General features: G+C 51.9%; 3 protein-coding genes across 7 annotated transcripts in view; 1 reads left to right on the forward strand and 2 right to left on the reverse strand.

Moving 5' to 3' along the window:
- Positions 1 to 307: 307 nt before the first annotated feature.
- MRPL46 (mitochondrial ribosomal protein L46) lies at positions 308 to 9,912 on the reverse strand. Its single transcript, XM_029952566.1, has 4 exons — positions 9,652 to 9,912; positions 8,162 to 8,351; positions 7,266 to 7,439; positions 308 to 698 (listed from the first exon to the last, which is right to left on the reverse strand). The coding sequence occupies exons 1-4, from the start codon at positions 9,877 to 9,879 to the stop codon at positions 436 to 438; spliced, it is 855 nt and encodes a 284-aa protein (XP_029808426.1). The 5' UTR covers positions 9,880 to 9,912; the 3' UTR covers positions 308 to 435.
- A 314-nt stretch (positions 9,913 to 10,226) lies between these two features.
- On the forward strand, positions 10,227 to 19,252 carry MRPS11 (mitochondrial ribosomal protein S11). Its single transcript, XM_029952567.1, has 6 exons — positions 10,227 to 10,342; positions 10,475 to 10,597; positions 15,838 to 15,936; positions 17,035 to 17,164; positions 18,182 to 18,247; positions 18,886 to 19,252. Exons 1-6 carry the CDS (start codon positions 10,278 to 10,280, stop codon positions 18,991 to 18,993), a joined length of 591 nt encoding a protein of 196 aa, XP_029808427.1. The 5' UTR covers positions 10,227 to 10,277; the 3' UTR covers positions 18,994 to 19,252.
- Positions 12,468 to 26,028, reverse strand: part of DET1 (DET1 partner of COP1 E3 ubiquitin ligase) — a 58,283-nt gene continuing 44,722 nt past the window's right edge. For 3 of the 5 annotated variants that reach the window (XM_029952562.1, XM_029952560.1, XM_029952565.1), the window contains one exon: positions 12,468 to 12,972. In XM_029952562.1, the coding sequence (XP_029808422.1) occupies positions 12,705 to 12,972 (268 nt within the window). In that variant the 3' untranslated portion in view covers positions 12,468 to 12,704. Of the gene's footprint in view, positions 12,973 to 13,833; positions 14,708 to 20,360; positions 20,590 to 26,028 lie in introns of those variants that run through there. The other 2 variants (XM_029952564.1, XM_029952561.1) reach the window with 2 other exon arrangements.

The raw sequence follows: 26,028 nt of genomic DNA on the forward strand, positions 1-26,028 counted from the left end.
GATATACTTTCAGACCAAGTACAAAGGGAGGAAAACACAAAATGGACAGAGGCCAAAAGACTACACAGAACTAGTTTCTCCTTTTGTTGCCGGAGCCGAGAAGCTTTCACAGAACCCAAGGCTTTTAGAAGTTCAGCTCACCTCCCTGGGCTCTCGCTCTGCGCCCAGGGAGCCGGCCGATTCACTGTGAGGTCACGCAACACTCAGTCATCGGCCTGGACACGGGCAAGAGGCGCCTTCCGAGACGGCCCTCTCTTCACAGGGAAAAGCCGGTCGTTCTCAAAGGACAAATCAGCCAAGACCCACATGAGGACTAACTCGTTTATTTCTTGGAGTTTGCGGCACGATGTTCCCTGCAAAGACGGGGCCAGCACAGTGTCCTGAGGCCTCCATCTCGGCCTGTTCGAGGACCGTCCGCGGCGGCAGCGCAGTCCCTCAGAGGTCCAAGAGAAATCTCCTAACCTGGGCCAGGTACTTGGGTTTCAAGTAGTCGCCCAGCTCGTCCTTACAGACCCAGACGTGCTGGCCACGCTGGCCCTTCTTCCGGGCCTGGGGGAAGTCTCCTCCAGTTAAGAGCAGCGCTTTGAAGAAGAATACTTTGGCCCCGAGGCTACTCTCTGTCCGCATTGCCTGAGGGAACTTGAACTTGTAGTGGCCACAGGGGGCATTTCCCAGGAACTTGGCTTCCACTTTGTTTTCTGAAGGGCGGGGGGAAACAGAATTGGAAGATAAGGATACACCCACCTGTTTACTCACTGGGGGTCTCCGTGAGAGCCATCCCTGGGAGTGGGCAGTGAGACGTGAAGGCAGGGTCATTCCCGAAGAGCCTCCTCCCCTCTCCATCCAACTGCTCCTGGCCCACGGGCTCCAGACTCGCCGGGTCCATCACACGTGCCAAGATACTGCCTTGAAACTGAAGTCAGCAACGCAGCCCAAATGCCACTACCTGGAGTCACAGCACCGCACTCCCAGACTCAGCCTGGCCGCTGCCGGCTGATGGAGGATCACGACACTTGTGTCTGTAAAGCAAAGCTCATTAGCCTCTTAAGGGGAGTGTTCCTTGAAAAGCACAAGAACGACCCAATTTGAGGTCTGTAGGGTGAAAACATCACAACCAAAGTTAAAAGACAAAGAGAGATGGAGAGATATTATCCGAAATTTGTAACAACACGTTAACCGTTAACCCGTAACCCGATGGAGCCCTTGAGAGGACAGGGAAAGCATAGATTAATTACTAAGTGGCATTTGGAGAACTGGGTAAAGAGGAAAAATAAAGCTGGATTCCACCAATCTCAGTCCTCAGATGAAACTGACACCATACAGATCAAAGATTTAACAGACATTTAACTTTCATAAAAGGACTGTTCGTTCTGGATGGTGGTTTCATGGATATTTAATATTTTCTGAACTTTTCTGTATCTTCAAATTTTTCATTAATGAAAAAAAGAAGCTGAAACAGTACTAGAAAAAAAATGTGGGATACTTCCTGTATCATTTTTGAGAGGGAAAACCCTAAGCAAGACACAAAATTCAAAAAACCCATAAAAGAGAAAACTATTTATTTACATAAAATTTCTACCAGGAAAAACGAAGCATAAAAGTCAAAGACCGAAATGACACACTGAGAAAAATATTTCCGACATGCTCCACAAAAGAATATCTTCAGGTATAAGAAGTCCTCAGAGATCAGTGAGGAAAAAGCCAACAAATCTAAAAGAAAAATGAACTAAGTATATAAACAGGAACTTCCACACAAAAATAAGTATCGCTGATCTAGAAACTCATTGAAGGATGCTCAATCTTATTAACAATTAAAGAAACATGAATTCAAACAACAGCATGTCATTACTACTGAAGTCCCAAAACTTTGAGCTGAATGCTGCCTGTCAAGGGTAAGAGAAAACCGAGTGCTGTCACGTGGAAATTCGTGTTAACCGCCATCTTTGAGCAGACATGGCTTCTAGAACTCGATCCTCCGATGTTTCTCTGCGCACGAGGACGCTCACTACAGCTTATTTGTAAAAAGCAACAGACCGGTGAGGGGAACTGCAGCGCCCGCCTATCAGGAAATGGCACGCTGCTGTCAGAACGGTGACCCGTGGCCTCCCGTGCCGGTACAGAGACGCTTACAAGCCGTAGGGAAGAGGAAACAGAGGGCTGTAACCATGTTCCTACTAGGTGGGGAACAAATTCAGACGGGGTATGTATGTGCTTGTGATTTTTTTTTTAATGTTTCTTTATTTTTGAGAGAGAGAGAGAGAGAGAGAGAGAGAGAGAGAGAGGGAGGGAGGGAGGGAGGGAGACAGACACAGAATCGAAGCAGGCTCCAGGCTCTGAGCTGTCAGCACAGAGCCCGATACGGGGCTTGAACTCCTGAACTTCGAGATCATGAGCTGAGCCAAAGTCGGACGTTCAGCTAACTGAGCCACTCAGGCGCCCCTGTGCTTGTGATTTCTAATAGGATACACTGAAAAGTGTTAATGTCAGGTGTCTCTGAGACAGGAAATTACTCATCCTATATTACATTTACTAGACACCATATATAATGATTGCTTCTCTCAATGCTATAAAAAACAAAACAAAACAAACCACTATTAGCATCACATGAGGAATTTATGTATGACAGGAGCTCACCTGCAACACACACCACTGTCAGCAGGAGGTTATCTGCGAGGGGTAGAATTATATTGGAAAGTTCCTTTATACTTTCCTGAATTTTTCACTTATTTCAAAGAATATGTATCATTTTTCCATAATCTGGAAAAATAGATTAAAGAATGTAATCAAAACAAGAAGAAAAAAGAAATGGTTCATTATAAAATGAGCAAAGAATCTAAATAGGCACTCACAGTGGAACCTGGGTGGTTCAGTAGATTGAGCATCTGACTTCGGCTCAGGTCATGATCTCACGGTTCATGAATTCGAGCCCTGCGTCGGGCTCTGTGCTGACAGTTCAGAGCCTGGAGCCTGCTTCAGATTCTTTGCCTCCCTCTCTCTCTGCCTCTCCCCTACTCACACTCTCTCTATCTCAAAAGTAAATAAACAGGGCACCTGGGTGACTCAGTCAGTTGGGCATCCAACTTCAGCTCAAGTAATGATTTCGTAGTTTTTGAATGTGAGCCCCACACTGGACTCTGTGCTGACAGTGCAGAGCCTGGAGCCTGCTTTAGATTCTGTGTCTCCCTCTCTCTGTACTGTGCCCTGCTGATGCTCTGTCTCTCTCTCTCAAAAGTAACAAATAAACATTTAAAAAATTTTTAAGAAATAAAAATTTTAAAATGAACATAAAAATGTAAATAGGCACCCACGGATAAGTACAAATAGCCAATAAACACATGAAAACATGGCCAATCTCACTAGCAATCAGGAAAATGCAAAAGAGATCATGTTTCATTAAGACAGGCAAAAATTAAAAAGAGACAATTTCTTTTATTTTTATTTTTTAGTTTTTTTAAATGTTGTATTTATTTTTGAGAGAGAGAGAGACAGCATGAGCAGGGGAGGATCAGAGAGAGAGGAAGACAGGCTCCAGACTCTGAGCTGTCAGCACAGAGCCTAACATGGGGCTTGAACCCACGAACCGTGAGATCATGACCTGAGCCGAAGCCGGACGCTTAACCGACTGAGCCACCCAGGTGCGCCAAAAAGAGACGATTTCATGCACGAGTGGGGTCTAGACAAACAGATGCTCCCCTACACCACTCCTGAAAATGTCCAATGTTGTGGGCATTCTGCAGGACCCCTGGGTGGTACTTTGCAAAACCTTAAGCATCCATCCTAGACCATCAATTCCACCTCTAGGAATTCCATCTTGCAGAAAGACTGGGCAAGGGAGGTGCCAGCGGGGAGGAAATAAACAGACTCCGACTTTTATACCTTCATACGCTTTTATGTTTCTTGAGCTTTTCTTCACCACTTTTAATTCTTTTGTGTTATTTACCGTTTTAATACACAATAAATCAACACATTTCATCTGTTATGCACCCATTTAGTGTCAATACTTCTTTTACACGTCCTCTCACATTTTACTACAACAGAAACGTTCAAAGGAGGAAAGGGGGTGCCGAGGGGACGCCTCCCCTCGCGGCTCACAGGAGGAAGGGCTGAGCCAGCACCGCTCACGAACGTGTGAGGGAAGCAGAGGATCCGAACACCGTGATCCTGGCAAGACACCCAGATGCCACCCCTAGGGGACAGCTGAGGACAAGGGAGCTGAAGTCCCCACCCACTCCATCTGTCTCCCCGCCTCTCTCACAGCCCCCAGTGGGGACTGACGGGGCTGCTGCTTCGTTAGCTCGTGCTGGTGGCAGGGCCAGTAAAGTGGCTGCGCACTGACCCTGCCAAACCTGCGTCCTGGACAAATACTCAAGTACGGTGAGCCGGGTCCTCGGCTGCCAGCTGTGACGATGGGGAAGGACACACACCGCCCGGGCCTCTGAGGGGGTCAGAGTTCTAGCTGGGGACAGAAACGTGTCAACAAACAGCTATCAGGCAACAGAGGAAGTGAAAGGGCGCGTTCTCCACTAGAACACGGGCTCACCCAGAGCTAGGTAGAGTTCTGCTTGTCGCTGACCCCAGTGCCTGAAGGGCATCCAGCAAACGGGAGGCTCAGAGTAAATGTTTGCCGCATAAAATGAACAAGAGGCACACACAAATCTACGGGAGCCAGAGGGAGGAGGAGCGCGGTCTGCGGAGGGGCCTGGAGAAGGCTCCGCCACAGAAGGCGTAAGGTACAAGCGGAGCCTCCAGAACCGACCAGTCAGACCAGGGACGAGCAAACCGCTCCGGTCTGAGGCCAGCACACCTCAAAACGGAGACGCGCGAACGTCCACATTATTCGAGGACCGCAGAAAGGTCTGCCGGGTTGGAGCTCAGAATACACAGTGATGTGCGGCCAGATGGGAGACTGGCCCCCTCAGAGCCAGGCAAACGGACATGCGGGCCGTGCGTCCAAGTCTGAGCTTTTATGGGACACCTTCCAGGCAGAGAAGGGCCAAGGGATTTGTGTCTGGAAGCTCGTTCTGGCAGCACTGAAGAGCAGGACAGGAGAGCGAGGGGGAACTTCTTTGGCAACTATTTCAAAGGTCCAGAGTGGCTCTCCACCACCGTGACTTGACTCCCCAGGTAATATGTGGCAATGTCTGGGGACATTCTTGGTTGTCTTGGCTGTCACAGCAGGGGGAATGGGGATGGGCTGGTGCTACTGGCGGGCAGAGGCCAGGGTAGCTGCTGACCCCTACAAGCCTCAGAACAGCCCCCCAGAGAATGACCCGGCCCCAAATGTCAACAGTACCAAGGCTGAGAAACGCTGATCTGGTGAGAAGCGAAGGGGTGACAGCTAAAGCTGTGGGAATAGAGAGAGACCAGACCAGACAGGACTCAGAACCTCCGGAGGTCAGAACGAGGGCAAAGAGAACTCTGAGGTTTCTGGCTGGGTACACGATTTAACGCCGGGCGGGCCGGGAAGCAAGGCCGCCAGGAGAAGAAGAGGTACACGCGGAGAGTGGCGGGATTCTCAACTTCGAAAGTACACACTGAACTCTTAAATCCCAGTCAGGGGCCGAGAAGGAGCAGGAATGGAACCAGCCAGCCTGTGTCCCCAGAGGGTATTTTGGCAGACCCCCCAGATGTGTGCTGAATTGAATGCTTGTGCCTCAAGCCAACAACTTTAGGATAAGCAAATAAACCTCTTTCCCAGAAAGTCTGGGCACTTTTCAGTTGGCTGCCTCTGTGCTGGGCCCTGAGGCAGAACGTAAATCTGAGTGGAAACAGCTTCATCGGGGGATGATACAGACCGTCAAACACTGAGCCACCAAGATACCTTCCTCAAAATGACACCAGACAGGCAAGGAAATGAAAAATGTCCCCATTTGCAAAGAGAGACTCAAACTTCCAAAGTCAATTTTAGAAGGCAGTGGCTTACCTAGAAACAGAGGTTCTAGAAGACTGTGTACTTCTTCAGGATCTAAAGTATGGGCTAAAGAGAGAATCGGGTGTGACAGACCATATTCTAAACAGGAAAGAGCTAAAGACACGTCATGTCGTTTAGGTTCTAGGCACAGCGCTGTAGCTTCAAAAAAAAGAAAACAAGGGGAAAAAAGGAAAAGAAACGAGAGAAAGATAATGCTACGCAAAGCAGACAGGAAAAGATCCATCCGATGCAGAGGTTAAAGAAAATCCACTTCCTCAAGAAATCCACAGATTTAAATAATCAAAAAAAAGTAGGAAAAGAGAAAGCTGAACAGCAAATCCTGATCATTTTTATGAACAGTAAATAATGAAGCCTTCAGTGGAGTAAAAACTGAAAAACATTTTACCGCAAATACCGATACTGTCAATACTGTCTGCGCAGTTAGTTGCCTGGCGCTCCCCACGGAGACAGAAACGCCACCGAAGGCAACAAGTGGCGCCCAGCAAGCCGGCAGGACCCGCCACCGCTACCCAGTGCGATAAAGCATTTTACAATACTGGGCTCCAAAGATCGGGGCCAATGAAACGATAAAGTACCGGTATAATCCATTCCTGGGGAGTATGTAAAAGCGTGGAAACCTGAAGATGAATGTTCTATGTCCTGCTGGGAAGACAAATTTTACTGAGAAGCTGAGGCTCCCCGCTCTTCAGACACAGAAGGGGTTGTTACGTTCACTGATGAAGGAGCACCACGCTCCAACACTGGCCCTCGGAAACAGAGGAAGGACGTGCAACCAAACTCTAGAGTTCGGCAGACGAGGTGAAGCCCAAAGGACAGAATCCACTCAGCCAACCCAGCAGTTTCACCAGCCTCCCCGCCTTGGAACTGAGACCAGAGTCTTTTATAAAGACAAGAGCCATGGGCTGAAACTTCGAGATCCAAGCCTGTGGCTGGACCTCCTACTTTCCTTCAGAAGCAGCTGCCATGTGGATATTATTATTTGGAGAATGAAAATGCAGGTTTTAGGGGGAAAAAAATTCAACCCACACAAGGAATAGGAAAAAAAATGGAGTTCAATAAAGCGACTATGTTTTACAAGTGAAAGAAAGAATTGTTTCTTCTGCCATCAATAAGACCAACGTGCTATACTATAAAGAAAGAAAAGAAAATTTAAAAATCTCAGTGGGACAAAGACTCTCAGCTGATCTATGATTTTTTTCTAGCTGAAATGTTTAGAGATTTCAAAGTTTCCATTAATGAACCACCTCCAACCCTTAAAGCCATCCTGATAAGTCAGCCTGTGACTGAGTCAGAAGGGAGTCTTGGGAGGGTCAGAGCGGGGCAGAGAACTCACCTGACAGTGCGGCCAGGGCTCGCTCGGCGGTTCCTCGGAGGGTCTCCCCAGGCCGCCACTCTGCCTGGGGAAGCATCCAAATCTCCTCGTCTCCAAGCTTCTCTCTGACCAACAGAACAAGGTTCCTGTCTAACTTCCGGTGCAGTGAGGTTCGGTCGTTCTTTTTATCGGCTTCTGTGGAGAAAAGGGGGTCAAAAAAGACAAGAAGATTGTGATCTGCCAGAACCAAGAACAGAATTTTACAGTCTTCTTTTGAGGTAGACTGTACCTCAAAGCCCCAACCTTTGTCTTCTTATAATCAAATTGCAACCGTGATGCATCTGATTCATACCTGTTGCAGGACAGAGCTCACAATCTTGAGAAAACTACAATGTAAGAAGAGAAAGCCAAAAGCTGAACTTCTCCTTTGAAGAGCACAACACAAAGAGCTTTGAGCCTTTGGAAAAGAAGCTACATCCACACTACTTCAAACACTACGACTTCGCTGGGTTTGACACTATTACTGACTTCACTAGGCCCTGCTTTCTCTGTTCTTTAGATAAGAAGCTCAATCCTCCGCTTTAGGAGGGGTTTCAGATAAAACACATGTGTTAATCTCCCTCCTGCTCTCACTCCCAAATGGGGAGTTAAACTCAGATGGCATTCATGAAGTTTAACTTCGAGAGAACAGGCTATTTCCACACCCTTACCTCCCACTCAAAAATAACACAGGCCTTTAAAAATTATATTAGGGTAGATAGGAGGGACAGGGAAAAGAATCTATTCTTCTCCAACCTGAAAGAAATTTTGCAGTGACTTGTCACTTAAAACACAAAGTAAGGCAAACGGCCTGTCTGGGAACCAAAATACCACCATCCCTTTCTCTTGTCACTTGCTGGCCTGAAAAGACCACAAACCTGTTATGCGAGCACCAGGTTTGAATTGTAGGAATTTCTGCTCCCATACATCTTCCAAATCCTGCACCAACAATACATTCTGGTCATCTTCTTCCTCATCATACAAGTCAGCTTTCTTCTTTGCCAGTCTCTGGGCTTCATCCAAAGCACGAAGCTCGTGGTCTGAGTACATACTTCTCTCTACCTCAATCTGGGAAAATTAAAAGGACAAAAAAAGAAGAAGAAACAGGCAGAATAGAAAACAGGCCTATAGCACGCTTGACAGACGAAGAACTTTACCACTCAACATAACCAGACATACGATCAAAACACCGCGGGGGAAAAAGAGAAAGAAAAAAGCTCACCTGCACTTTGGGCTTGAGCTACATTTGCTAAAATGTTAGAAGGTGATCGAAGGTGAGGCTGCTTCAAAGAACAGAAAACTGGGACAGGCGTTCCCCGCCCACTTATCATGCTCCGAACCTGTCAGTCTTGGATCAGAATCTCCCCATGAACTTCCCTGCCTCATGGCGTCTGTACAGACACTGTTCCGTCTTCCTAGAATGCTGTCCCTCACGTTCTTCTCCTGGGAAACTCCTACTATCCATTTAAATACCACTTTCTTAGGGAGATATTCCTTGACACCTCCCATAAAATCAAATTAGATACCCCATCAAACCCTCTAACACAATGCTCTACAACACTTATCAAAGTCTGCAGGTATAGGCGTGGGATTATATGGTGACTGACTGGTCCACGTCTGCTAGACTGAATAGTCTGACAGCTAAAGGCATGTCTGTCTTATTGACCACTGCATGCTTAGCACTCAGCACACGGCCTGTACAAAGTAGGCAGTAATGGATTATCTATAAAATGATTATCTATAAAATGGATTGCCTATAGAATGATAGTGTTTGCTGAATAAATTAATAAACCGAGTAAAAAGCATAATGTGAAGTTTAGAACTCTCAGTATCCAAGACAAAAACATCTCAGACTCGGGGAAACAACAACCTTCAATCACTATCTACGGGGATTTAGTAGCTCAGAGCTACTACACTGAATATTTGCCCTTGTTTTCTCACTTGCTCCTCACAGACTTTATCGAATCATTTGAGCGATGTGCCCACTACCTTCTCCTAAAACACCACAACACAGGCTTTCTCCTCTCTCAATTATTGACGACTTATGATAGAGTCCGTCCCCTTGACCACCGCATACGTAGCGTGTGCAGTGAAAAGGGAAACCATCTCCAAAGAGCCGTCTAACGTGACAATAAAGATGACCAGTGAAGCCAAGTTATTTTTTATTGAACACCTTCTATGTACCAAACCCACCCGGTAAGGTAGATACCCACGTGCAGGTATATACACTGAAGTTCTGAGAAGGGAAAAGACTTGCCCAAGGACACTCAGACTAACTGGTGCAAGAGTCGCGATGGAACCCGGCCCATGTGTCTCTATCGGTTCCCCCAACAGGTTCTAGAAGCCGTGAACTGCACCTCAATCCTACCTGCTCTAGTAGAGCCGCCATCTCTTCCTGCAATGGGGTCAGCGGCTTGGAGACAAGCGGTGGCCGCTGCAGGCACAACGCGCCCAACAAGCGCCATGGAGACCCGCTGCTCAAGGGTGCGGCCGCGAGGGCCAGGCTGCGAGAGCCAAGGCTACCGGTCCAGGGCCCCTCGAACCGCCGCCAGCCCTTCGCCACCTCTAACAGAGTCCGTCTAACGGGCGCCGCCATTTTTCTTGGCCTTCCCACAAGGTACCGCGGTTGCCCGCGGCGTCCTAGGCCAATCCCATGCTCCCACAAGGCAGCGCGGGAACCGCAAGCCGGAAGGAGCTCTGTCCCGGTTACTACTAGGACGAACCATTTCAATATGGGGGGATGGGGAGGTGGGCGAAGATATCATGTAAGAAGATTAGGGAAAAGGGAAGACACTCCCAGTTGTCACTCTAAACAACAGTTATTGTGCAGTATTTATATGGGGATAAAAAATCTTTAATGGACCTTATGAAGAGGAATGAGGTGACTTTCCTCCTAAGCCCTCCCCCACACAGGCTCGAGGTGCTGGCGCCGCTTCGGCTACGCCAGGCTCCGGGGTCGCCGCGGACGGGAGCTGACAGGGGTCAGTTCAAGTCATGCAGGTTGTCCGAAAGACGGGGTCTTGGCTGCTGCGGTCTTGGGCTCGGTCACCGACGCCCGGGTAAGAATGAGCATCCCCCTCCGAAATCCCGGCTACTCCCGCCACTGCGCTGCTGCCCGTGTCCCTGACCCCAGCCCCCCGGACTGCAGTAGCCGTTAGGCCTCGATCTCACCGAGATTTCCTTCCTCGCAGGGTCGTGGCCGGGGCGCCAGCCTCCACCATCCACACCGGCGCCCAGCAGCTACAAGACGCGGCGGCCAAGCAGGAGGTTGAGGAGAAGGCGGCGGCCCCAGCTCCGAGCCGCAGCAGCTTCAGGTGAGGGCCACCGACCAAAGTCAGAACCAGTCAGTTCCCAGCTCTGCCATTTGCCCACTTGGGACCTTATGCAAATTAATCTTTCAGCCTCAGCTTTCTCGTGTTACGAATGGAAAGGATACCGAGAGACATAAGGATCCAAGGAGATGCGCTTTGGCACCAAGCGGATGCCTTGTTAATAGTCAGATGAATGAATCCGTGAATGTCGGAGGTGTATAGTAAATGTCACCTTGTTTCCCTCTGAGACGTGTATCCTGGCCGCCTAACAATCTTCCCTGGGCTCGGATAAAAAATAGGAAGGGGGAGTAGGGGGCGCCAGGCTATGGTGTTGATTAGTGAATTGGTGCAGGGTGGCTTTTGTGCTGAGCCCTAGGGACTGGCACCTTGTTTTCCATCAGTGCCACCACCCTATGTGTCACCACATCCATCACAAACGTTTACTGAAAACCTGCGTGGTGCCAGGCGCTGTGCTAGGTTCTGGACACACAAATACAAAAGATCATTTTTCCCCACAAGTAGTTCCCAGTGTACTAGGAAGACAGATGTGCACGCATTTTCAGCATAAAAATGTGGTCAGTAGTGTAGTAGAGGTAAGAACTGGTTTCTTGGAAGTGTGACCGAACAGATGTCCCACTCCTGAGCAAATCAGGCAAGGACTGCCAGGAAGATAATATGGAGCTAAGAACTGAATTGAATGGGAGTTAATGGGACAACATGAAAAGGATTGTTTTAGGCAAAGCTAATACTCTGCGTTAAGGCATCAGTATGAAAAACATGGTATATTCCAGGGGGAGGGGGGGTGTGATGGCAGATGAGGCAGCAAGAGGAGTAAGAATGCCGAGGGTCTTCTCTGTAACAGTGGGGCTTCCACACTGGTCCCACCGTAGGCAGTGGGGAGCTGGTGAAGGAATTTAAGCCAGGATCCTGCTGGAGTCATTCAGCAACGTCAGGTATTGTTTAAGGTGTTGGGACACATCAGTGACCAAACACCCCAAAACCCTGCCCCCACAGAACTTAAGTTCTAGTGGATAGGGGACAGTAAATAGAAAACACGTACAACATGAGGGTATGACACAAGGTGAGAGCATGTCTGTTCTAGAGGAAGAGCAGGAAGACCAGTGTGGAGCGAGCAGTAAAATGGGCGAGGGGGTGAGTGGTGCAGCGGGCATCCTGGGTGCATCTGTATGACCATGTAGGACTTCGCGAGGATTTCAGCCCTGACCCTGAGTGAGGCAGGAAGCCACTGGAGAATTCTGAATAGAGGGCTGACATGATATGATGTTGCTTCATTTCAAAGAGTCCCTTTGGCTGCTGTGTTGACTGATCTGTGAGTAGTCAAGGATGGAGGCTGGGAGCAGTCTGGGCACATTGGAAGATCACAGAAATAATCCAGGCAGGAAATGGTGGTGGCTTGGACCAGGATGACTGCTGTCGGGGTGGGACACACAGAAAGTGAGACCAGCAGCATGTGTCCATGTAAGGTGTGAGAAAAGGAGAGGAATGTAGGAACGCTGTAAAAGTTTTGGCCTGAACAGTGGGAAAGGTGGAATTTCCACAGAAGACAGGGAGGCTGCAGGAGTTTGGCTTCGGGTGGTTATGATTCAGGTGCTTAGTTACCATCCAATGGAGAGACAGCGTAGGCTTTTAGAAATGGAGTTCAGGGGATCTACTGGAGCTAGAGACACACATTTAGGGGATTCATGATACAGATGGCGTGTAAAACCACAAGGTCAGCAAGAATAGAAGTGTAGGTAAAGAGAAGAGGTTCACGGACTGAAGCCTGGTGCCTCCAACGTTTAGAAATTTGGGAGATGAGGAAGAATCAGCAAAAGAGACAAAGAAGGAGACTCCAGAGAGGTAGTGAGAAAACCTAGAGGGATTTTTTTTTTTTTTTAATGTAGTTCAAGGGCAAAGAGATCAGCTGTGTCAGGTGTTGCTGATAGGGCAAGTCGCTGTGTTGATGGCAGAACTGCTCATTGGATTTAACATGGGAGTTGGTTGGTGACCTTGTCTAGGGCATTTTTGGTGGAGTCATAAGGCTAAATCTGATTGGAGTGGGTTCGAGGAGAGCAGGACATAGAAAGAAACGGCAAATACAGTCAGTTCTTTAAGAGGGAGTCAAGAGATGGGCAGGAGCTCCAGAAGGCTTTGGGATCAAGAGGTTCTGGTCTGTTTTCAGGGCGGGGAAATGACAGCATGCTTTGCCGACAGGAAGGATAGGGGTGGAAACGTCGCTGGAGTGGTGTCCTTGAGAGGCAGACACAAGCGGAGCACCAAAGAGAGAGGAAGGCAAAGGCTGTGGGCTCAGATGTTGCGTAGTGAAATCTGGCAGAAACTCTGATTGCCGGTACTTCCCAGCGAAGGTCCTCAGCTGGCTGTAAGGAGACAGAAAGAAGGCAGAGGCTGAAGGAGACAAAGGAAGGCCTAAAGCAGTCATCCAGGAGAGTGGAGGAGGGTAATTGGACTGGGACCCACATACAGCGCTGGTCGCCAGGCAGTGCTGAGGGCCCACTTGATGTCAGAAGTCATTAAAATAAAGCAGCGGCTCTCAACTGGGGCAATTCGGCCCCCATGGGGACCTTCAGCAGTGTGTGAGACGTTGACTCAGGACACTGGAGGGACAGCTAGTGGGTAGAGGCCGAGGATACTGCGGAACACTCAGTGTGCAGGCCGGCCCCTCACGACAAGGCCCACAAGGTCACAAGTGCTGATGTGGAGAGGCCAGTTGACACGGCGGGGTGGGGGGGGGGGGGGGGGGGGGGGGGGGGGGGGGAGCGTGTTTCCCTAGCCAGCTGTGCAGATGCACGCCCAGACTGCAGAGACAAGTCAGCCGGGGGTAGGGTTTGCTAGGAGGGAGTGATTATAATGATTGGTCAGTGGTGGAATTTACTGGAGGCCAGGAGAGAAGGGAAGGCCCCGGGGTGGGGGGAGCGGGATGTGAGGGAAGGTGTGCCAGTGGGGAGAACCGGTGGGCTTGAAGGGTTCCCGGAGTGAGGTTCCCTGGTGCGCCTGCAGCTGGTGGCCTGAGTGGGGTCCCTGAAACCGAGGTCATGATGAAGCTGCAGACGTGGTCATGACAGGCCAGGTACGACCCCAGGAGTAAGTAGCCAGGCCAGGATAGAGGACACGGGATCACTGGAGGAAAGGAGGTCACGAAACAGAACCAAGGGGTTGGAAGGATCTTACGGAAACCATGTGTTACTTAGGACAGGAGCAGTGAGCCAGGAGCTATAATCTCTGCATCTTTCTACATTTATTTGCATTAAAAAATTTTTAAAAAATTCCTCTCCAGCCACAGTGAGAAAACGGGTTGAAGAGCGGGAGGCCAGGCCTTCTTTATGTGGGAGCAGAACTGCAGATTCCCGGGCCCAGGTCCTAGCACTTGCCACGCCGGCAGGGTCAGCTTGGGGTGGTGGCCCGCAGGGCCCAGTGCACTCTCATGCCCCAGGTGCCTGCAGCGGAAGTCAGCCGCCTTCCAGCCCTCCAGCACAGAGAGCCATGGCTGTTTTCCGGCCTCAGGCCCCCAAAGAGACGCTGTGTGTGCTGACCCCACTCCCTGTTGCTGGTGTGAGGACAGGTATGAAGAGGCTGCAGACCAGGGCCTGAAGGCTTCGTCTTTCCTTTGTCTGGGCTTCCTGCGGTGAACCACTGGTTCATTTGTGCAGTGGACCTAGCTGGCTCAGAGGCCTGATCTTGTCCATGCCTTCAATTAAATGGTTCACGTTCCAAATCCTCCCTACTTTAGACCCCCTGCTGTATTAAAGGGCAGTGCACGGGTACGTTCAATCTTGGGTAGCCTTCTGTTATTGGACCCCCAGGTCAGCAGAGGAAATGACGGTGTTTTAAACATCAATGTCATCTCAGAGCCTCATCTACTGTCCGTCTTGGCTTGTAGCTTGAAAAGCCGGTGACCTGCTGAGGGGCTGAATCACCTCCACAGTCAGGCCTAGCGGGAAGGAATGTACTTGTAACTCTTGAATACCACTGCGTTCTAACCCGGCAACCGCTGAATTTCAGGAGGCTGTGGGAGGTACAAACACGGTCTGATTCGTGCGCGTAGGCGGGACGCAACCGCAGACATCCACACGTCTGGAATGCTGAATGACAGCTCTGTGTGTTTGAATAAAAGAAAAGCGCAGTGAACAGAGCTTTGAACTGAGGCAGGTCCCCTCGGCCCCGAAGCCTGGCTTTGCCTGCTGACCCTGTTCCCCTATTTGTGCCTCCGTTTCTCCACCTGCAGTTGAAGAGTGCTGATCTAGAGATGGCTAAAGGACAGATTAGACTGATTAGAGAAGGAACGTGGGCCCCACACCGTGTCTAGGTCAGTGCTCTCAGCCCGAGTTCACATCTGGTTCGCCAGGGGTGTATTAGACACAGATTCTTAGGCCCCGTCCAGAAGTCAGGCTTGGGGCCTAAGTACCAGAAGGTACTCAAATCTGGCCAGGTGCCTGGTTTTTCGTAAATAACATTTTACTGGAACATAGTCCGCCCGTTACTTCACTGTGGGCTGTGGCTGCTTTCCTACTCCCACCGGCAGAGCCGGGTAGTTGCAACAGGAACTTGATGGCCAGCAAACCCTAAGTTATCTACTATCTGGCACTTTACAGAAAAGGCATGCTGACTTCTGCCATAGGGGATACTGGGTTGGGTTTTTTTGTTTGTTTGTTTTAATGTTTTATTTATTTTTGATACAGAGAGAGACAGAGCATGAGAGGGGGAGGGGCAGAGAGAGAAGGAGACACAGAACTGGAAGCAGGCTCCAGGCTCTGAGCTAGCTGTCAGCACAGAGCCTGACGCGGGGCTCGAACCCACGAACGTGAGATCTGACCTGAGCCGAAATCAGAGGCTTAACTGACTGAGCCACCCAGGCGCCCCGGGTTTTTTTTTTTTTAACAGTAATGATATTATAAGTATATTATTTTGTCCTTTTTATATATATATATATAATAGTCGAGATATCACCTGAAACCAGAAATAGGTCTGACCTAATTTTTTGTAATTGCAGAGAGAGCGGCCCGTAGAGAATTCAAAACAGTGATCTCATTGCACGAGAAGGGACAGGGGAGGGTCGAGGGTGTGGATGGAATTCTCTCGAGTCCAGTCCGCACAAAGGAAAGACCGCTGCACCACCGCGTGGGGGCAGCTGCCTCAGGAGCAGGTCCAGGCGGTGGGCCTGCTGTGTTTCATTGTCTTAAAACAAAAAAAACCAGGATTCACCTAAGGTGTTTCTCTCACTGCAGCATTTACCCTCCAGTACCAGGACAGGAGAGCCCTCTGAGGTGGGCAGGAAAGGAATTCGAGGAGATCCCGGTCGCGCACATTAAGGCCTCCTACAACAAGTAAGTGGAGGGCGCTTCGGTCGCCATCGTGGGGGAGGACACGCTGGGGGCGGGGAGGAGGGCCACGTCCCGCAGGGCAGTATTGATGCAGCCCTTCCCCCCAGCGCCCCTCCCCCCTTGTTTTGGGAAGCCACCTCTGTCTTTTTAAAGTCATTAGCTTTTAGAGGTAAATATTGAAATATTTACCGACGAGATGTTGGGTCTGGGATATGGTTCAAAATAACATCGCTGGGGAAGACCGGAGTGGAAACGGGGTTTATAGACAAGACTAAATTAGATAGGAGTTAATAATTCCTGAAGCTGGGTCATGGGTCCATGGGTGTTTTCTGTTTGTTTGTGTGTATATTAAAACTTCCCTTAACAAATGCCTTTTTGAAAAGCTGGCTGATGTGAAACATCTAACTTCTTAGGGAAAAAAGCCAGACAGGGGCATCAGGTCTAGACACGGGCCACAGGGAAGACGCTCGGTGGGAAATGTCCCAGCCTTCTTCCAATGGCACTTACCCACCCCACGTCGTGCAGCCTGTCCAGCTCGGGCTGCTGAAACAAAACCACCACAAACGGGGGCTCACACCACAGACCTGGATGCTCCCAGTTCTGGAGGCCGGCGTCCGGGATCAGCGAGCCGGCGCGGCGGGGCCCTGCTGGGAGGCCCTCCGAGTCGCAGTGGCCGGCTCCGCGCTGAGTCCTCACATGGTGGAAAGGGCGAGGGCGCTCTCTGGGGTCCCTTCTGTAAAACGGGGCGCTAACCCCGTTCACGGGGGCTCCACCCTCATGACCTCCTCCCCTCTCACAGCCCCATCCTCCAAATACCATCACATTTGGGGTTAGTATTTCAACTGGAATTTGGGGGGGACATGCACATGCAATCCAAACCAGAGCTGTCCGTAGATTCTGTGACACGTCAGGTTTTGAGGGGGCTCCAGGGGCCGTGGGGAGCCTTCCTGACGCCTCCTGCAGGAGTTAGAACATCCGTCTGACAAGTTCAGAGGGAAAGTGGTGGAATGCCTTTCTCTTCCTCACCAGGCGTGCAAGGGCCTGGCTTAGTGTTATTTCCTGACCAGCCCTGGTGTCCCATGTCCCTCTCTGCTTTTCCAGCACGCAGATCCAGGTGGTCTCTGCCACCCACCAGCCCCTCGCCCGCGCTTCCTGCGGCACCGAGGGGTTCCGGAATGCCAAGAAGGGCACAGGCATCGCCGCACAGACAGCAGGCATCGCTGCTGCCGCGGTGAGTGTGCGTCTTCTGCGGCTCCCTCTGCGCCGAATGCCACTCTGTGCAGGGCTGGTCCCGGGAGGGGGCTTCTCCTGGAATGAGTCACTCAGAAGCAGCAGTATTTGCCGACCCTTGTTCGATACCCTAACATCGGGGGCAGTTTGAAGGGGCCTCTTTCTCTCATGGAGCACCAATTCAATTGTGAACTGTTGCAGACCTTTCTAGAAGCAGATTGGCAGTGTGCACCTCTTCATGTAGTTATCGACCATCTGCTGTACGGCAGGCACTCTGCGTTCATTTTCTTAAATCCTCAAAAGACACTCGGTATGACCCATGTTCTTAAGGGCCAGAGCGTGTAACTTGCTCAGTGATCGGTCTGGGACCACGGCCCATGCCAGCCGAGCACGGGCCTTACAAAGGTTCACACTCTGCCAAGTCAGAAGTATTTCCGGAAGGAACACCTCAGCCTTCAAACAAAGCTTGATGCCCCCACATAGTATTTGCCGTGTATAAATGATCATCAGAATGTGTCTGTAAGTGTCCACCACTGGACAGACTGCACACACGAAAACACATCAGCATTGACAGTGGCCTCCGCATGGCAGGTTGAGTGGACCTCTGTGTTCTCCAGACTTTCTGTAATGAGTGGCCTCTATAATCAAGACGGAAACTTTTAAGTGATAACACTTAAAATTAAAACGATAACATTTAAGCGGGTTATTTAGGCTCAGCCTTCAAATCCTCCATTCACTCCCCTGAGAACAGTGGGAGCGATACTTAGAAATCTCCATCAGGTGGCAGTGCTGCCCTGGGTCAGCGGGATCACAGCTGACTATAAATCTAGAATTCAACGAGTTCCCCGTGCCCTGCTGTGGCCTCCGCTGCCTTCCCTGGGTTCTGCTCCTTACTGACAGACAGACAGGGTGCGCCTTCCCTGGAGCACGAGCTGGCTTGCCCCAGGCAGCAGGAGCAGGAGGTCTGGATGGAGCAGCTCTGTCTCTGAAGCACTAACCACTTGCTCCTCCTCTCCAGAAAGCTGCGGGGAAGGGCGTGACCCACATCCGAGTGGTCGTGAAAGGCCTGGGGCCGGGCCGCTTGGTAAGTGACCCGGGTCTCCTCGGCTCCATGTGCAGCTCCCTCCTGAGAGCAGCGGGGCTTGAGCGCAGTCAGGAGACGGGAAAACCTTGTGGCGGATTTCCATGACCAGCTTCAGTTTTGTTCTGGCCTTTGAACCTTCCAAGTCTCTCAAAAGCAAGCCCAGATCACTTAGTTTAATTCATCAGACATTTATGAGTGCCTGCTGTGTGCCAGGCACTGGGAATAGAAAGGTGCCCCCTGGGGGCTGTCACAGACAGACCCCTCGGGACAGACTCGCAGGTGCAGTGGTAAAGCTTGTGCCCAGCATGTTGGGTGCCCACTGGGTAGCTCCCCAGAGGTGATATCCCTACTGACTTTTCAAGAATAGCAAGGTCTTAGCCTGGTGTGGGGGCAGAGAGGGAACATTCCAGGCAGAGGAGACGACAAAAGCATAATGCTTAAAGGGTGTTGGGGTTTACAGATAGTCTTAGTGGTCGGGGCACCTAGAGAAATGCAGCATGGAGCACATGGCTCCAGGGTTTGGTCGGGAGTCCCTGGTGAGAGAACAGGATTGTAGGTATGAAAGCCCCACCCCGGCCCTCTCCAAGGTCATCGTCTTTGGGACCATGCCATTCTCCTGTTCCTTCTGCCCCTTCTAGTCTGCCATCAAGGGGCTGACCATGGGGGGCCTGGAAGTGATCTCCATCACGGACAACACCCCCATCCCGCACAACGGCTGCCGCCCCAGGAAGGCTCGGAGGCTGTGACGGGAAGGAAGGCTGCCCCTGGACCTGACCGCAAGTCCCACCTCCAGCTGGACCTTGTAGAAAGCACACAGTCAGAGCTCTCTCCGGAGGAGGGCCTGCTGGAGCCCCCTCCGGGGCAAGAGGGAGCTCTGCCCCCTTCTGTGGTCATCTCGCTTGTTCTTTGACTGGAGACCAGTGTCCAGAAGTGACTCCAGAGGAGGCCCGGACTCCAGCCGGAAGTGCTGCCTCTGCTCTGCAAAAATAAAAATGTCCCACTGTCTGGAGTCGTTTGTGAGTGTTTTGCTTCCAAAGTTGCAAACACAGTATTCCCCGCTGCCTTCGGAAAGTGAGAAAGCGATCGTGGATCAAGGGGAGAGCCTGGAGAGAGGCTGAAAAGGGAACAGCTTACTCATTGGTTTCAGGTATTTCCTTTTGGGTCCCAGACCGAGGGCTTGTGCCTCCTACCTCTGCAGTATTGCGGGAGTGCAGAATCCCGCCGTTAGCGAGCACGCCTAAAGTTAGCACCAGACCTGCCCAAGTTCGGGACCCGTACGTGTGGATGGTCACAGCTCCCCCACAGCGAAGTCGCCTGACACCCACCGAGCCCTTGAGCATCCCCAGCACCCAAGCCTGGGGGCCCCTAAAGGGAGGTGTAAAACAGGATTCCCTAGGAAATTGGGTGGATGGAGGGATGGGCAGGACCAGGAGTTGGTGTGGAGCCCAATGTGGACACACCAGTGGACTCAGCCTGGGACTCCCAGGCAGGACTGCTGCTCCTCACTGATGGGCTCAGCGCCCCCCGGATACCACCCAGGAGCTGCGGGTGCGGGGGCGAGAGACCCGACAGAGGGATCCCGCCTCCCTAGACAGATGGGTAGCATCCAGAGTGTCCACAGGTGCCGTTTCTCCCTCGTAAACAAGGCTGCAGGAAGGGCCTGCCGAGCACGGAGAAGGGGGGCACTGTGCGGTCCCACACCGGGGCCCAGCCGGCCAAGCAATGTCACCTGCCTGAACTCCGGGGACTTCATCCACAGGCGAGCCGATCTCTCCAACAAGAAAGCACCCGTGTGACGCAGGGTTCGAGAGGCGGAAGGCCACAGGCTGGGCGTGAGTTTGGAAGGGAAAAACATCTCCCTACTGCCTTCTCTTCCGTCCTCGGCAGGACCCAAGTCTGACTTGTGACCCAGCCGGAGGCTTGTCGGGTTCACGCCATCGCTGGAAGGTGTTCCACTGTGTTCAGTAAAACTACACGTAATCCAGATTCGTGAGAAACCATGAGCGCTCACACAGCCTGACCACTGCTCTGTGATTTGCAGGGCTTTGGCCTTTATTCAGGTGGACAGAGGACAGTGTATCAGGCAGGGCCCGAGCAAGAAATAAACGGCACAAAAGGTTTAAAAGAGACGTTTAATGAAGGTTCTTTACAGCCGTGTGGACAGGGTTGAGGGAACAAACACAGGGCAGCAGCTGCCAGGGGCCAGGGGAAGGGGCAGTTCCGGAACCTGGCGGTAGAGAGCGCAGCCTCGGTCCCGGAGGGCCAGCCCCACAGGCCACAGCAGTGGTCCCCGTGCCTCCCACACTGTAGCTTTAGAAAACGTTCTTTTGTTCACAGCAGGTCTTTGAAAAAGGAAGATAATGCCCAGGCAAGCCCGTGAGCACAGACAGGACACCGGGGACCCTAAAGAATCCATGGTTGTGGGCCCAGAAACGGATTCCTGGCATTGTCACTAGAGCCCCCGGTCGGGGTGTGCCAGAGAATGCACACTGCTTTAGTGTGAGCGCTCGGTGCACGCCGGGGTGGGCTCGGTGAGGCCGGGCCAGGCTCTGGCGCTCTCTGGAACTGTAACTCACTTAAACCTCTTCATCGTGAGGTCTTGGCCTCTCAGAGACCCGCTCCTCCCCCATCCCTCCTGCAGACTAAAGCACATGCGCCGAAGTCTGACCCATCAAGGCAGCTAACCATGGACCTGAACTGCTGGCTGCCGCGTACCCTGCTGCCACAAGCCCTTCTGAGCAGCGGGCCCCGCAGTCCTGAGGTCACAGCGGGCCATGTGCTCGCACCTTCCCCAGGGACAGAGAAGAGGCAGAGCTGGGCACTCTGCTGGTGCAGAGTGTCGGCATCAGCTTGTGGGACACGCTCCCTCATTTCCCGGCGGCAGGGCCTGCGGCCGTTTCTGCAAGTGCACCTGCAGCTTTGCTCCGACCGCTCCAAGCTGGCAGCACAGGACCGGCTGCATCAGGGAAGCCTCTCCACTCCCACACGGGCAGAAAGGCAAAGACAACCTCTCTCCTTTCCACAGAGATGCAGTGCCTTCCCTGCTTGCAGCCAGGACCACCACCGGACACCGACATGCACCGTCACCACCAAAATAAGCCTGCCTCACACTAGAGCACCCGGACGCTGGCAGGGTATCCCTGCACGTAGGGGAAGCCATTCTCCCACTGCCTCTGCCTACAACCTCGCTCTGGCATGTCCGTGCCAAAAAAAAAAATGCATATATACCTTCCCCCTGGGCTCCCTTACTGGTTTTCTCTAGTCATTTCTCCTCTACTGGATAGACACTGCTGTTTAAATCTGAGTAGTATTAGCCCCAAGCAGAAATTGCCCATTCAACCGAATTAAGCAAACATAGATTATTTTTGCACAATCAGGTCGGGCACGGGGGGTGGGAACAAAAATGCCGTGACCGTCCTGCATGGAGCTCACAGTCTGGGGAAACTAGACCAAATCAGTCAGAAAGAAGTTCCAGAGAAGAGGCATGAACGGCCTTGGTATTTGAGTGCGAGAATGGCCCCCTCAGTTTCAGGGCTGAAAGGAAAGGCTTATTGGGGAGAAGGCAAGCAAGAGAAGCCACCGGACCAGAGTGTGTCCTTAGGACCGGAAGCTGGCAAGGCAACAGGGCCCAAGTGGAGGGGTAAGAGACCATCAGGTTACTGGGTGTGGCTTGGTTGGCATGGGGGTCCCGAGGTTCAGACCAGAGAGGAAGACAAATGGATGGAAAAGCTTACGGAAGGAGTCAAACACCTTGTGGCCACACCAACAATAAAGAGCAGGTTCAGCAGGTGTGGGGAAGGGGAGGGGGCGTGCAGAGGGCGGGAGACAAGAAGGAACTGGGACGTTAGAGACTTTAAAGCTTGCTCGCTCGCTCACAGGCAATGAAGTTGGGTAGGTAGGCGTCGTCTAAGATCAACTGGAAATAAGAATCCCAGAGGTTTAAGGCAAGAAACTATGAGCTGCGGACAGAGTTGTCCATCTTAATGCTGAAGCCGCAAAGAAAAGTCAGGGGAGAGGACAGAGAAGAAGGCTGTGAGAGCGAAGGTCCCTCAGCAAAGCCAAGAAGAGGCCTAGAGAAGAGGAAGCAGCGACCCCCACCCACTGCACCTGTGAGGTGCAGAGCTGGGGGAACGGAGCTCCGGAGCTCCGGGGGCCATGGAGGAACAGGAGGGGTGGTGGGAGGAGCAGAAAGCAGGCTGCGGGGGAGGAAAAGGGGTGCAAATGGAAGGGGCCTGCCGTGCCTGGAGGGGTCGGGGACAGAAACCGCCTTAGCCCCGGTCTACACGGACAGAGGGAACCTGGGTCCAAGCTCTGCTCTGCTTCTAACCGGCTTTTATAAGAAATGCAAAAGGTCAGAAAGCATGAAGAGATGCTCAGTCTTACTAGTAAGCAGGAAACGGGAATTAAAATGCATGACCTTCCTTCCCCCAAACGATGCTAATCAAAGCCACGGGGGCGGGGGGGGGGGGGGGAGGAAGGGCTGAGACTGCCCAGGAGGAAAGTAGAGACTGAGGAGGACAGGCCGAGTTCTAAGAGTCTAAGAGTTGTCAGGGCTCCAGGAGACCGAGGCTGCAGAGGCGGGACAGAGTGCTCAAAGGGGCCGCAGGGGCAGTGTCCCAGGAGCCAAGGGACAAAGTGCAGGCTGCGGCTGAGCTCTAGCCAGGTGAGGACCAGGAGCAGCCACCTGGATTTGGCAACGTGGCAGTCACCGTCCGCCAAAGGGAGAGTGGCTGGGGGAGTGTGGGAGGTGAGGAGCGGGCAGGGGGTCCCGGTAAAGGCTGGGTCATGGCTGCAGGGAATGTGGCCATGCTCCCCACTGAGAAGTGGGGGACCAGTGGGGGGCCCCGTGGACCTTGGGGAAGAGACGGAAGTGGCTTGGAGCCAGGGAGAGGCCGTCCTCAGTGAGGTGGCAGGAAGCCAGGCCTCGGGCAGACAGCCCACCTGGGGCTCCCAGTGACAGGCATGCTGTCAGTTGGTCCCCAACAATAGGAACAGAACATCCTTGCAATCAGCACACGGGGAACATCCCCTGCTCCCCCCCCCGCCCACCACCACCACGGCCCCCACACTCCATACAGTTGTTCTGAAATAAAAGCGCTCTTCATCTCTGAGCCCTTACTGGGGGGAACAGAACTAGCTAGAGCCTCTTCATAGGAAGTTTGGCATATGTGCCAACAGTTAAGGTGGACGGGCCTCTGGCTTCAGAACCCCTTTTAGTAATACAGGACACGGAGCGGCGCTGTCCCCGAGAGCTCCCTGCACGGTGGAAATGCTCCGTGTCCTCCCTGCTGGCTCGGGGGCCACTGGCCCCATGTGGCTCCTGACCACCTGAGATGCGGCTCCCGTGAGGAGCTGAATACTGAGTTTCTTTCAATGCAGATTAACTGAAATGCGAATGGTAACATGCCGCCAATGCCTAACTACAATGGACAGTGCAGTTTAGAGTAAAGGCAAAATACTGCACCCAAAATGTCCATCAATAGCCGGCCAGTTAAAGACATCAGGGCGCATCCATTATAACGGAGCGTTAACCCTGAAACAAGCCAACATGTATCGCTGAGTAAAAGATGAAAGGGTCCAGGGGACAGTGTGCATAGCACAGTCCCTAACTTTTGTACAAAAGGGCAGGATGGGGGCTCCTGGGTGGCTCAGTCAGCTAAGCGTCCGACTTCGGCTCAGGTCATGATCTCATGGCTTGTGGGTTCGAGGCCGCTCTCCGTGCGGAAGGCTAGCTCAGAGCCTGGAGCCTGCTTCGGATTCTGTGTCTCCCTCTCTCTCTGTGCCCCGCCCCGGCTCCTGCTCTGTTCTCTCTCTCGTTCAAGAATATTTGATGCTCCAAAATAGTCTTAAGTTTTAAAAGGGCAGGATATATGTATGTTAAAAGATATGCATGAAGTACCTGAGAAGACACACCCAAAAATGGTAGCACCTCTGCAGGGAGAGAGGAGACTTCACTTTTCATCTATTTCACCCCTAGGACAGGGTGCCTTGTAAATACTGGTGCTTGTTCAGATTAATTAATGAACCAACTACAATAGAATAGAAATAAAGGACTGCTTTGTTAAAAAAATGTATAAAAGCTGCGAAGTTAGACATTATACATAAATTATCTGCTAAAGTACGCACATACATCATTAATAGGTCCTTTGACCCACTCGGACCCTGTAACGCCCACCTCCCTTCCTGCGGGTGGCCCAGTATTTGGGGGAAGACATCTGACTTGGCTCAGAAATGTGTTTACGGTAATTAATCTGGCTTCTCCCCACTGCCTGCCTGGGTTCAAATTAAATTGTGCACAGGCTCTGAGATTCAGCATAACAAGTCTTGCCAGAGAAGCCGGCCTCTGTGTCGTTATTGCCTGGCTGGAAGGAGCGGGCAGACAGAGCGACGTGCTCTGTTTCCATAGTGCCCCGTGGTGGCTTAACCACCGTGGATTTGCTTAATCCCCTTGAACAGAAACGAAATGTCAATGACGGGGCAGCCTTGTGTCCAGGGGGCCCTGGCCTGCACAACAAATGTCGTCTAGACCCAGATGAGCACGGACTCAGCACACAGGCCGTCAGGCCACACTCCCCGATGCCCCCGCCCCCATCCAGTCCTCAGGTTCCCCCTCAGGTCAAAGAGGGGGTGAGTGGGATACGGCTCTGGCATCCCTGGAGCCCACAGCTCATTTGTGGAAGGCACAGGTCCTGACACACTGGTGGCCGCACTGGGGGAGAGCTTCTGGGTTGTGACAAAGGCCTGATAGTGTGTCCCACAAATGCAGTTAGCCCTTCTCCCCCCGCCCTGTCTCCCAGGGGCCCTTGGGCCCCTCCAGCTGCCCGAGCCTTCCAGCCTGCTGAGGTGGGAAAGGCTGGGTCGTCGGAGACCAGCTCTGCCTCGGTCTGAACCTCAGCCTCTCCACCTCCCAGGGACGTGAGGGGCATTCTCTAAGACCACTGTGTACTCTTCTGTATACAGCAGGTGCTCATCCAGGGTGCCTCGGCCCCTCTCACACTTCCCACAGGCCCCTGGTGTGGGCGCCGGCTGGGAACATGGTGGGGAATGCAGGTGCGGGCCCAGCTTGCTGCCATCATCATTATTACTTTTTAAAAGCTTTTTTTCCCCTATGATTTTTTAATCACAAAATGTTCTGTAGGAGCCGGTCACCTGTCCTCCCACTCCCTTAAATCCACTCGACTGTGGATTAAGCCGGATTGTTAAAAATCCGCAGCCAAAAATTAAATTAAAAAGCCAAATGACTCGAGTCTATCCCTCAAGGGTTTTTCTTCCCTCCTTCCTTTCTCGAAAAATTTATCAACAGTCAGATACCATACGCCTGAAACCTGGTAGCTGCCCTAAGCAACTCTGAGGCTGGTGAGAGAGGCAAATTCTGGAAAAGGCCATTGTAAGTCACCGGTGCAATCCACACAGGGGCACGTCTGTGTGTGTGTGTGTGTGTGTGTGTGTGTGTGTGTGTGTGTACAAGCGTGTGCATGTGGGAACACATGTGTGACAGTAGGTACCAAAGAACACTTCCTAGAGGAGGTGACATCTGAGCTGAAAATAAGAGTCAGAGAAGGCAAATGTTGGGGGTGAGGCATGAACGAAAGGCAGAGTGCGGAGACGACAGAGCCCGCAGTAAACCGCACACAGTTCAGAGCCTGAGGGGAGGGAGGGAGGCTGCGGCGGGCTGCGTCATGGTCCCAGAGATAGCAGCTCTTAACCCTGGAACCCGCACTTGTCTCCCTATATGCAAATACGGTCTTTACAGACATGCTTAAGAACCATAACACGGGGAG

This window comes from Suricata suricatta, chromosome 9 (assembly GCF_006229205.1).
Source record: "Suricata suricatta isolate VVHF042 chromosome 9, meerkat_22Aug2017_6uvM2_HiC, whole genome shotgun sequence".
Taxonomy (NCBI): domain Eukaryota; kingdom Metazoa; phylum Chordata; class Mammalia; order Carnivora; family Herpestidae; genus Suricata; species Suricata suricatta.

Excerpts from the sequence above, each read along its gene's own strand:
- MRPL46 (XM_029952566.1), bottom strand. The coding sequence starts at position 9,879 with ATGGCGGCGCCCGTTAGACGGACTCTGTTAGAGGTGGCGAAGGGCTGG. Across the intron at positions 7,440-8,161 it reads ACCTGGTGCTCGCATAACAG|AAGCCGATAAAAAGAACGAC; the intron begins GTTTGTGGTCTT and ends TTTTCTCCACAG. Across the intron at positions 699-7,265 it reads AGCCCTGGCCGCACTGTCAG|AAAACAAAGTGGAAGCCAAG; the intron begins GTGAGTTCTCTG and ends CCCGCCCTTCAG.
- MRPS11 (XM_029952567.1), top strand. The coding sequence starts at position 10,278 with ATGCAGGTTGTCCGAAAGACGGGGTCTTGGCTGCTGCGGTCTTGGGCT. Across the intron at positions 10,343-10,474 it reads GCTCGGTCACCGACGCCCGG|GGTCGTGGCCGGGGCGCCAG; the intron begins GTAAGAATGAGC and ends CCTTCCTCGCAG. Across the intron at positions 18,248-18,885 it reads GCCTGGGGCCGGGCCGCTTG|TCTGCCATCAAGGGGCTGAC; the intron begins GTAAGTGACCCG and ends TGCCCCTTCTAG.